The 12,901-nt window shown below is 45.0% G+C and overlaps 1 protein-coding gene across 1 annotated transcript in view; it reads left to right on the forward strand.

Annotated features, from left to right (window-relative positions):
* The first annotated feature begins 12,314 nt into the window (after positions 1–12,314).
* BBS7 (Bardet-Biedl syndrome 7) overlaps positions 12,315–12,901 on the forward strand; it is a 34,421-nt gene continuing 33,834 nt past the window's right edge. The window contains exon 1 of the mRNA XM_018564737.1: positions 12,315–12,474. Within this exon, the coding sequence (XP_018420239.1) occupies positions 12,439–12,474 (36 nt within the window). The 5' untranslated portion in view covers positions 12,315–12,438. The remainder of the gene's footprint in view (positions 12,475–12,901) is intronic.

The following is a 12,901-nucleotide window of genomic DNA, read 5'->3' on the forward strand; positions in this document are numbered from 1 at the left end:
AGTCTTGAGAAATCGAGATTGCATCGTGTAAAACATAGAAAGTTTACATAAATAGGAAAAATGGGGCTTTAAAAAAGGTATCAGATAATAATTTCCATCCTATTGTATAAAATCATCTAAACTGTATTTCATTACATAAAACTTTCATATGCACACATAAAAACCCTGTCTCTGCATTCATGTGTTAAACAACCTCCATGAAACCATATAGTTTGTTCAGAGCACAATATAATGTGCTCAGTAGGGATGCACCGATTCCAGTATCGGTGTCAATACAGAGGAGTATTTGGGCGAGCACTCATACTCCCCCAAATGCTACCGATGCCTATCCCGATACCAGAACTTCCGGTATCAGGAAGCCCTGGCGGCGAGTTATTACACACTGCCTGGCTTCCTGATTGGCCAGGAAGCCGGCTCCATTCCCCCTCGTCAACATGGAGCATGGAGCTGGCTTCCCAGACAATCAGGAAGCTGGGGGGCGGGTAGTTACTCGCCCCTCGGCTTCCTTATTGGCCGGGAAGCAGGCTCCATGCTCCCCCGTCACCTGGGGATGATGTGACATGGAGCCGGCTTCCTGGGCAATCAGGAAGCCAGGCACCGTGTAATGACTCACCGCCCGGCTCCGATTGGTCGGGAACCTGGCCAATCAGAAAGCTAGGCGGCGAATTACCCACTCCCCGGCTTCATGATTGGCCAGAAAGCCAGCTCCCTGCTTCCTTGTCACCTGGTGACGAGGTAGCATTGAGCCAGCTTCCTGGCCAATCAGGAAGCCTGGTGCTGTGTAATGACTCGCTGCCCGGCTTTCTGATTGGTCGGGAAGCTGGCCAATCAGAAAGTCAGGCGGTAAGTTATTACCCAGCCCCCGGCTTCCTGATTGGCCAGAAAGCCGCCTCCATGCTTCCTCATCGTCACCTGGTGTTTTGCATAGGCGTCATCAGGAAGGATTATGTAGTTAATATAAAAAAATATACAGGTAAGCAAGTAAATATAGATATACAGTCATGAACAAAAATATTGGCACCCCTGCATTTCTGTCAGATAATGCACCACTTCACGCAGAAAATTGTTGCAATTACAAATGTCTAGGAATTATAATGTTTATTTCTTTTGTTTGTATTGGTATGACACAAAACAGTGGAGAAAAAAAAAGCCAAATCTGACACATTCCACGCAAAACGCCAAAAATGGACTGGACAAAATTATTGGCACCTTCAATTAATATTTGGTAGCACAATATTTGGAAAAAATAACTGAAATCAATTGCTTCCTGGAACCATCAAAGAGTTTCTTACACCTCTCTACAGGAATTTTGGACCACTCTTCTTTTGCCAACTGCTCCAGGTCTCTCAGATTGGAAGGGTTCCTTTTCCCAACTTCTGTTTTGAGATCCCTCCACAGGTGCTCTATGGGATTCAGATTGGGAGTCATTGCTGTCCAGTCCAGTACTCTCCAGCGCTTTGTCTGAAACCATTTCTGGGTGCTTTTTGACATGTGCTTTGGGTCATTGTCCTGCTGTAAGACCCATGACGGAGACCCAACTTTCTGACACTGGACCCTACATTGCACCCCAGAATTCTTTGGTAGTCTTCAGATTTCATAATGCCATACACACAGTCAAGACACCCAGTGCCTGAAGCAGCAAAGCAACCCCAAAACATCAGTGAACCTCTACTATGTTTGACTGTATGTTTTTCTTTTTGGCCTCATTTCTTTTTCTGAAAACAGTAGAATAATGAGCTTTACCAAAAAGCTGTCATTTTGTTTCGTCTGTCCACAGCACATTATCCCAATTTGGCTTCCTCAGGTAAGCTTTGGCAAACTCCAATCTGGCTCTTATGTTTCTGTGTCAGCAGTGAGGTCCTTCTGGGTCTCCTACCGTAGCGTCCCTTTTCATTCAGTTGGAAACGTATAGTGAGAGCTGACACAGTTGTACCCTGTGCCTGAAGGTCAGCTTGAATTTGTCTGGAAGGTGATCGAGGGTCTTTACCCACCATTCAAACAATCCTTTGTTGCAATCTTTGATCAATTGTTCACTTTCGTCCACGTCCAGGGAGGTTAGCTACAGTGCCAAGGGCTGTAAACCTCTTGACAATGTTGCACACAGTGGACACAGGAACATTTAGATCTCTGGAGATGGACTTGTAACCTTGAGATGGCCCATGCTTTTCCACAAAAACTTGGAATGCAATTATTTCTTGCAATTTGGAGAAGGTGCCAATAATTTTGTCCAGTCCATGTTTGGAATTTTGCGTGGAATGTGTCAGATTTGGCTTTTTTTCCTCCACTTTTTGTGCCATACCAATACAAACAAAAGATATAAACATGAGAATGCCTAAACATTTGTAATTGCAACAACTTTCTGCGCAAAGTGGTGTATTACCTGACAGAAATGCAGGGGTGCCAATATTTTGTCAACGACTGTATATAATTCAACTAACCAGAACTCTCCTATAACCAGAAGGAAAAAAAAGATCCCCTGTGTACTCGCTGTTCTGCTAACCTGCGGCATGTACTATCCTGGAAACAATTGTGTGTCTATTTGTCTTAATTTGTTTTTAATTACTCTATTTCAGTATTAATATGAAGTGAATACAGTTAATGTTATGGTATAGTATGGGGTATGGCATTAGTTAGACCTATGTTTAACAGTAACCAGAAACTGTATTTATCCGGAATTTACCAATCCCTGTGGATGCTGGATAAAACACACAATTATATATATATATATATAACACTGTATATATACCACCAAATGAGGGAGGTGCTCTGTAGTACTGAATAAATGTATGTGTAAATGAACATAGGAGGTAAACAATGTGTGTAAATATAAGTAAATTAATGTATATACATCCCTTATTATGCATTAGTTAGATTTGACTTGATACTTTTTGTTTATCACAGTTATGTCGATGGATATGGGATTTTGGAAAACAAATGGGCCAAATATCTTTTTTTATGCTGCCCCGTGTCCACACAACAGTGATTCTTAATTAGATATCTTAAGAGTCCCAAATATTCATTAATTGGTCTATTGGGAATACCCACTAAATTTTTAAAATATGGTGAAATGTACCGCTGCTAAAATTGTTCTTTGCTAAGCCAATAATGTCTTTAAGCAAAAGTTTATTTGATGTATTTGGCTATAAATTGGAATGCATTAAACACTCAAACTATAACTAAAAAACATCCCAAGACAAAGGAATCCTGAACTTCATATTGTATTTTCTTCCTACAGCTTAAAACACATCCCTTCTAGGTTCTCCGCTGTACTTCTGACCCTCTTGCTGCTAACATCAGCTATACATCTGTTATAGACACATTGGTGGCACTATGTCTCTTCGCGCATCTCCACTGGGCCAGTCAAAGCACAAAGCCGGTGGCCCGGAGTTGGGCTTTGACTCCTACAGCTAATAATTGAAGTGTATCTGAAGCCAAAAAGTCATTTTCTAGTTTTGGATAGAGAGGCAAGGACATTCAACTCATCAGGTTCTTATTTTTGTGCACAAACATTGATATTGCCTAATAAATTACATGTCCACCCAAGACCCGAATAATCTAGAGCAGGGGTGGCAAACACAAGGCCCGCGGGCCGAATCCGGCCCGCCGGACCTTGTAATGTGGCCCGCACAGCAGCCACCTCATTTTGCCATGTCTCATGGCCCTATGTCAGCGGTGGCGAACCTATGGCACGCGTGCCAGAGTGGGCACGCGGGGCCGTTTCTGCTGGCACGCGAGCCCAGGTCCTCCGTACCACTTCAAAGCTCACTGATGGTCACGCAGGCGCAGAAAAGAGCTTCAGAGACGATATCTTCTGCCACACAAGCGCACTGAGGACGAGACGAGGAGCCGCGCAGACGCAGAGACGTCAACAACTGACAAGAAGGTATGTGAAGAGCCCGTAGTAGCACTAGGAGTGGGGTGCTCTGGATGTCTGCTTATAATTGAATTTGAGTGAATTTGAGTTTGCCACCCCTGATCTAGAGGAAACTACCCATATGATGCTCAGCTTGCTTAGCAACTCGCATTGGAAAGTGGGTTTTCAGAGAGGGTCAGAATGTGCTTAGCATCCTACAATGGACTGTAAAGCACTATGCAGAAAGATCCAACACCCAAAAGGCACTTATATATATACACACACACACACTATATTGCCAAAAGTATTGGGACACCTGCCTTTACACGCACATGAACTTTAATGGCATCCCAGTCTTAGTCCGTAGGGTTCAATAATGAGTTGGCCCACTCTTTGCAGCTTCAACTCTTCTGGGAAGGCTGTCCACAAGCTTTAGGAGTGTGTCTATGGGAATGTTTGACCCTTCTTACAGAAGCACATTTGTCAGGTCCTGATATTGGACGAGAAGGCCGGCTCGCAGTCTCCGTTCTAATTCATCCCAAAGGTGTTCTGTCGGGTTGAGGTCAGGACTCTGTGCAGGCCAGTCAAGTTCCTCCACCCCCAAACTCACTCATCCATGTCTTTATAGATCTTGCTTTGTGCACTGGTGCGCAGTCATGTTTGAACAGGAAGGGGCCATCCCCAAACTGTTCCCCCAAAGTTGGGAGCAGGAAATTGTCCAAAATGTCTTGGTATGCTGATGCCTTAAGAGTTCCCTTCACTGGAACCAAGGGGCCAAGCTCAACCCCTGAAAAACAACCGCACACCGTAATCTCCCCTCCACCAAACTATATACTTGGCACAATGCAGTCAGGCAAGTACCGTTCTCCTGGCAACCGCCAAACCCAGACACGTCCATCGGATTGCCAGACAGACAAGCGTGATTCGTCACTCCAGAGAACACGTCTCCACTTCTCTAGAGTCCAGTGGCGGTGTGCTTTACACCACTGCATCCGAAGCTTTGCATTGCACTTGGTGATGTAAGGCTTGGATGCTGCTGCTCGGCCATGGAAACCCATTCCATGAAGCTCTCTACGTACTGTTGTTGTGCCAATCTGAAGGCCACACAAAGTTTGGAGGTCCATAGCTATTGACTCTGCAGACAGCTGGCGACTTCTGCGCACTTCAGCATGCGTTGACCCCGCTGTGTAATTTTACGTGGCCTACCACTTCGTGGCTGAGTTGCTGCTGTTCCCAGTTGCTTCCACTTTGTGATAATACCACTAACAGGTGACCGTGTAATATTTAGTAGCAAGGAAATTTAATGAAACACCTGAATCCAATGATTTGGAGGGGTGTCCCAATACCTTTGGCAATATAGTGCATATATAAAAATTAGGAATGCACCGATACTTGTATACCGAGTATATGCAGGGCACTATTACAAGTATTTGTACTCGTGAAAATGCCCAAACACATAGCGCCGATGCTTTGGGCTGTTTTTGTACAAGTGATCCGCCCAGATCACTTGTAGAGCAGCCCGCTCGTCCGTCGAGCAGATCGGAGAATGTCTGCTCTGTGATCAGTGACACAGGAGTTCTGTATTCACAGCGTTTCCTGCGTCACCCGTCACATGTGGGGCTGTACAGAAGATAGAGTACAATGGTGTGCTGGATTTTCTGTACTGGTGGGCAGGCTCATAAAGAGAGCCCATCACCTCTAAATGATATCACATAGGGGCTTGTTAACCCCGTGATATAAAAGGTGGAGAAAAAAAAAAATGTAAAATACAAAATAAAAAAGTACAAAAAAAATAAGTTAATAAGTGAAAAAAATAAAACATAAAAAAACGTTTTAAATAAAAGCCAATCCCGCCATCTGCGTGCAAATAAACGCATGCGTAGGGCATTGTGTGTGCGCGCTCAGTGCCGCCTTCATTCCACTGTGTGCCATATTGTGGTAGTGGGGCAGCAGCGCTCTCTAACACGCACAATGCACATTAAGGGTAAGTTCACTTTCCCAGGTAATGTGGGAAAATGGAATTACCCGCTTATATCTGGCCAACTCCCTCCTCCCACCCCATACTTACCTTTTGGCAAACTGTCCTTACCCTCTGCCGATGTACTATCAGTACCACATACTGCCTTCCAGTGTAGCCCTGCGCTATGGATTTTGATTTTCACTCATAAATTGCGAGCACTCGTTGGTCAGGTGACCTCGCTGACCAATGAGAAGCACTTCTGAGCACAGACCATAGAAGATTTATCATAACGGGAGCAGACAGAATTTGGAGCAGTTGTCTATGGTAACCAATCAGCTTCTCTTTTCATTCTGATCAGTTAAACTTTGAAAATGAAAGATAGAAGCTGATTGGTTACCTCAACGCTCCAAATTCAGCCAGCTCCAGTTTTGATAAACTTCCCCTTCTTGAGCTCCTGCTCCACAACGGACAGAGCCCAAGGAGCGCCCTCAATCTATTCAGAAACCGCAAAAGCTCAAACACAACATTTACAAAAACTACCGTTTATCGTATGAATGAAAAGAGACTCAAAACTTCGGAATAAACCTAGAAATTACAGGCAATAGACAACTATGTACAATATTACTTCCGGTATAATCAGCTTCCAAACCATATGCACCAAATAGGAAGCTTCCGGTGGAGTATTAGCTGGAAAGCAGACCCTAAGCACACACATATTCCCATCCCGACCGAAGAGCTACAAACGAACTACCGCCCACTCCCCCTCCTTCCAGCGCTTCGATCCCAACCCAATGAGACGATGGAATGTAAGAGTCATGTGATTTGCGATGGCTCCGCCCCGGACGCGCTGGTTGCCCGGGCTATGGTTGCTGGGGCCTCCTGGATGCTGCGCTGTACGAGTTCCTGCTGGTGTGCCGTCCTCACACTGACACCGGTGAGAGTCGGGCCTCGTGACGTCACGTGTGGAGAGGCGGCGGTCCATTCTTCTCACTTTGTTGTCAGTGAATGGTATGCTGGTGTGCAGTGGGCTGTCATTGTTATGGTTTCTAGGGTCCTGAGATGACATGGTGGGAGAGATTACCAGCTGTAATGATCCGGTGCAGCTTCTGTATTCTGTCATTCTGTCTGACCAGCTTATGTTCAATCATTTCTCTATGTTATATTTTACAATGACTTTATTTCATTCTTGTCCTTATCAGGAGGGCTTAGGAAGCAAAGGATCATCCCACCCGAGAGGTATGTATGCTAATAAATATCATCTCTGATTTGCTGGGATATTTTAAAAGAAAAACAAAACAGGGTAGTGGGGCTCCCCCTGCACTGCAAGGGTTAAAAAAAGAACTATGGGTTAAGTGTTTTTCACCATAGTTCTCTTTAGGGTCACGGTAGGACATCTACTAGCGTCCTCCCGTGACCCTAAGGCCCCGTTCCCACTGCGCGATATGCGTTTGTCGCGCGATTTGCCGCTTTCAAGCTTGCATTGAGCAAGCTTGAATCGCGGCTAAATCCGCTCCAAAAAGGGTCCTGCTGTAGCGACCCGCGACAGCAGGACCCTTTGCCCCATTGGATTGCATTGGAGCGCGATATCGCGCGGTAATTTGCCGCGATATCGCGGGAATTACCGCGCCATAAATCGCTCAATGTGAACGGGGTCTAAAGAGAACTATGGTGCCCGCTGTATACTGTGAGCGCCGCAGCCGGGACGGATCCCGACATTACTGTCGAGATCCACCCAGTTGCGTGAGTGACAGTAGGCTCTTCCTATCTAGAGGCAGAGCCAGCTGTACCCGCCCCCTCCCCCGTCCGTTCCTGCACTCAGTGTTGGAGGATCGGAGAGGGGAAGCCGTGACTGACAGTTATCGCTCACTGCAGAGAACATCCAGTGTATCAGGGAGAGCAAGGGATAAGGTAAGTAAAAGTCCTTTTTCCTGGTACATTCCTGGACCATTTAACCCTTGCGAGGTGAGGTGACCCACTGCAAGGAGTTTTTTTTTTTTTTTCTTACCCCCAAGTTTGCCTTTAAATCTGACATTCAGGCTGGAAAATAATATCTTTGCAGTGTGGTTCCCCCTGCGCTGCAAGGGTTAAAGGAGAACTATGGGGTTAAGGCTTTTCCCCATAGTTCTCCTTAGGGTAATGCTAGGACACAAACTAGCGTCCTCCTGTCACCCTAAGCTCAGTATACCACAGAGATGCCACAGTACACCGCAAGCTATAGCTTGCGGTATACTGAGACGCTGAAGCGGATCCCGACAATTATGCCTGGAATAGTTAAATGCCTATTATTCTAGGAGGAAGAGGCTGTATTACATACCTCAACCCTTGCTGTGGTGTTCTTTACCCGGATGTTCCGGGCTGTGGGTGGTCCCTCGTCGTCATCAAGTACAATACAGGGCTATTATGTGGAGGAGTCAAGTGTATGACCGCAGCCAGGAGCACCTTAGAGAGGAAGCATTGGGCGACCATTTGCACAGATAGAAGGAGCCTACAGGAGCGAGGAATAAGGTAATTTATACATCTCATTCCTCTACCCCTAGACAAAAATATGCATTTAACCATTGCAGTGTATGAGGGCCTCACGGCAAGGGTATTTTTTTTTTCTTAAAGGAGAACTATGGGGTTAAGGCTTTTCCCCATAGTTCTCCTAAGGGTAACGGGAGGACACAAACCAGCGTCCTCCCGTCACCCAAAGCTCAGTATACCGCAAACTTCAGCTCGCGGTATACTGAGACGCCGCAGCTGGAACGGATCCCGACAATGCTGTCTGGATCCACCCAGCTGCGTGAGTGACAACTGGCTCTGCCTATCTAGAGGCAGAGCCAGCTGTACCTCCCCTGTCCGTTCCGCCAGTCATCGCTGGAGGATCGGGGAGGGGGGGGGGAAATCCCTGCATGTGTTCGCTCACTTCCCAATCTACTGAGCCGACGTGTGACAGTTTCATTGTCACAGGTCGGCTCAGATTATGAGGCTGAGTGAAAGTCATTTGCCTCATAATTCTCCTTTAAGGGCCCTAAGCGTATTGTTAATTGCACAATACTGTGTGATTAACGCATACCATCGCACAACACACCGAGCATGTGTTACCATGCACCAGGTGCGTTGCAGTGATCTTTATTTAAATGGCACCCCACATACCTCCCAGCCGCCATGTGCTGCATGCACTAATTTTCTTCCACCACAACGCATGGTAATGCAGTACCATGCATTGCAGCAGTTGGCATGCAAATGAATGCACCTAGCACATAGTAATGCATGCTAGATGCATTGTGCAATGGCATGCATTAACTGATATTGTGTTATAAACACTACTCTTAGGTGTGATTGGGTCCTTAAAGTATATGTATAGCCTACCAAACTTTTTTTTTTAACCTGACAGTTTATTTCTTGCTGCCTGCGTACAGTTGGTAAAGTTTCCCTTCACTTCCTGTCTGAGAGATGCAACAGAAACTTAGAGGAAATCTCCCATAATCAAGGGAATTTCACTCTTAGGCAGTTGTCTCCAGAACAGGTGTCCCCATTGGAAGAGTTCCCTTCACCTCTTGTTCTAGTGACAACTCTAAAATGTTGGCTTTCCCTTCCCTCTCTTTATCAGTGACAGTTGTCATCAGTACAAATAGAGGGCTGAATTTAAAAAAAATTTAATAAAAAATAAAAACTTGACAGAGGGTCTAAGCCTTCCCCACTCTATCCAAAGTTTAAAAAATATTTTTTTTCCTAGAGATACACTTTGGAGTCTGTTTATAAACAATTTGCAGGGCCATTCACCCTGCGATTATCTGTGCAAAACGTTGTTTTGTGCATACATTGGCAAAACGGGTGTTATACTTATTTCCTATGCTTCTTAGCGCCATCTAGTGGCCATAATGCAGTATTACATCACAATAAATTTGACCTGAAGAGAAAATACTGTATATTAAAGGAGAACTATGAGGTGAGTGCTTCTCACTCGCCTCATAGTTCTAGCTGACCTGTGACAATGAGACTGTCACAGGTCGGCTCAGTAGATCGGGAGGTGAGCGAACACATACCGGCGTTCGCTCACCTCTCGATCGGCAGAGAGCCGTGACAGGGGAGGGGCTGGATTCCCCACGCTCCGATCCGCCAGCGCTGACTGGCGGAACGGATGGGGGAGGGGGCGGGTACAGCTGGCTCTGCCTCTAGATAGGGAGAGCCAGCTGTCACTCACACAGCTGGGCGGATCTCGACATCAATGTCGGGATCCGCTCCGGCGTCTCAGTATACCGCGAGCTGTAGCTCGCGGTATACTGAGCTTAGGGTAACGGGAGGACGCTAGTTTGTGTCCTCCCGTTACCCTAAGGAGAATTATGGGGAAAATCCCTGACCCCATAGTTCTCCTTTTAAGAGCGTTAGTTTTTACCATTCTTCATACAAAATGAACATTCACTGATATTCGCAGGGTGAAGGGTCCTGCGACATGTTTAGGATAAGACCCCTCTAAGTCCTATATCGATTAGAAAGGCATGTATTCCATTCCCAATGTATATTATTTGTGGTTAGCTCATTGAAGTAGAACTTCATCCAAAAGCATAATTTCTAGTTATGGACAGAGGGGGGAGGAAGCTCAGTGACCCCTTTTACTTCCTGCCTCCCACAACTAAAAAAAGGTTTGGTCTGGGGTTCCATTTTAATACAGCATTGCCAGCTTAAAACAGTAAGTTTTAAACAAATGTAATTTTTATTTGAAAAATATACTGTATAATTCTCTGTAGAAAAATATTTACCATGCTCATGGGTCTTTTTTTAGTGGGGTAAATAAAATGATGAATTTGAATATTTCATATTTGCTAGCTATTAGGTGGAGCTTTAAGCTACTTTTCACATCTTTATCAGGCTTACATTAAATTCCGCACAGCAACCGTTTGTGAAAGAGTGAATCCAGCCTAAAAGCTGAACTCCAGTCAAACAGCTAAATACACAGGTGGGATACATGCATAGGAACCTCTTTTATCTGCCAAATTATTTGTATTCTTTCCATCCAGTAATAACATGTATACAACTCTGCCACACAGCACAGCCCTATCTGGCCAGGCTGAAAATCAGATTTTCCTATGCTGCAGTAAAGGAACACTTACAGGTCTTGTTCCTCTTCTAGCCTGCGAGTGGACAGTGATAGAGAAGGAGCAGACTGTTGAGATCATCTCTGCCCGCTCCTCCTGTCTGCATGCTTCTTGCACTCGAGCAGAACTGACCGGTTTCCTTTAATGCATCTTCTCCCAATCTCCATGCTGCTGTACTGTGGATTGCTAAAGGCTAATACCAGGTCAAATTCAGGCATCTACCCTGCCTGCATTATAAAAATAAAATGAACATAATAAATAATATAAATACAGAGCTGCGTTCATTTGGTGTTTTATATTTGCTTGGAATTCAGCTTTCCTAAGATGCTGTGTTCAGATAGAGACGGTCATATGGAATTTCAATCCAGAGACACAGAGAGCCTGAAAGAAACCCACTTCTGCTGTGTGGGCTTTTTGTAGAAGACATGTAATGCTTAGTGATGCCACTGTGATGGGTGCAGCATATGTGTTTTATGTCTATTTAAATGAGATAGATCATCTAATAATATTTGGAAAAGGGTATAAAACATCCACCTACTCTCTTTACCTTACAAGAACTGGAGTGGATCCTCAGCCTGGAGTCCAGTGGGGGCTGCTGTGCTGTGACGGAGCTCCATCCATATGTGCATTGCTTGTACAGCTCCCTTGCGCGCCCTGTAGAGGTGCCAGAATGTGATGTCACTCTGGTCCAGGCACCTCTACAGGGCACGTGAGGGACCTGTAAGCAATGCATGTACAGGTGAAACTCGAATAATTAGAATATCGTGCAAAGTTCATTTATTTCACTAATGCAACTTAAAAGGTGAAACTAATATATGAGATAGACTCATTACATGCAAAGCAAGATAATTCAAGCCGTGATTTGTCATAATTATGGTGATTATGGCTTACAGCTCATGAAAACCCCAAGAACCCCAAATCCACAACCTCAAAAAAGTAGATTATTACATGCAATCAATAAAACAAGGATTGTACATAGAACAATATTGGACCTCTGAAAAGTACAAGCATGCATATGTACTCAGTACTTGGTTTGGGCCCCTTTTGCAGCACTTACTGCAATTACTTTTGCACGATATTCTAATTATTCGAGTTTCACCTGTATGGATGGAGCTCCCTCACAGCCATAGCTCCATCCCATCTCAAGCTGACACGCGGCAACATGCAGCATATTTTTAAAGGCTGCTTGGTGTGAAAACAAACAGTGCTGCGCTAGGGGGAGGCAGAGGAGCCTGTCATCTAGAAAAGTGGAAGGCATGCAGGGACCCACTGAACACGAGGTCGCGACCCACGTTTGGGTCACAACCCACCAGTTGAGAACCAAGGCCTTAAGTGCTGCGACTATAACTTTAGCCCTGTTTTTGATCAAGTCCAAACCTGCTATTTGTTTAAAAACCCTTTATCTGCCCTCCATTGCAGTGATGACCCCTTCTGTGCTAAATGAAGATGTGCTCTGAATGACCAGTCTGAACACCATCAACACAGTACCATTGTAATCGAGGAACGAAGCTTCTAGCAGCAATATTCGGCAGCTGGCCGTCCTCACCATGGAGCTACAATTAAACCGCACGGATTACTTACAGGTACAGCGCTAAATAATCCTTGTTATCCTGTTGTCAAGGAGAAGTGTTGTGAAGCTAGGGGGGTACAGCATTCTTCCTTACTGTAATCTGCATTAAAGTGGCTTTAATCCATAACAGACTACTAGGAGTCTAAAGCCAAGATGAAGTCCTGCTGTGCAGAAGCGAGCAGACTTTTCTGCGGTTTATTGTATATAATGTATGTTGTATATTTGTTTTCTATTTACCCAACTGCATTGTGTGCGACTGCAAAATACAAATATATTAGAAAAAAAGCCTGTGTAATTATGTGATTTCTGTGTTCTGATCCTGTATCTACATGATGTAGTGAAAGGTTTGGGAACGGATATGTAGGTTACAAGGATGTAAGGTGCTGTGGTTGCATGGAGGCTGCTCTGGAGGTAATGGTATAGTTGGCCATTTAAATCAA

Source organism: Nanorana parkeri, unplaced genomic scaffold, assembly GCF_000935625.1.
Source record: "Nanorana parkeri isolate BGI_ZX_2015 unplaced genomic scaffold, ASM93562v1 scaffold776, whole genome shotgun sequence".
Classification (NCBI taxonomy): Eukaryota; Metazoa; Chordata; class Amphibia; order Anura; family Dicroglossidae; genus Nanorana; species Nanorana parkeri.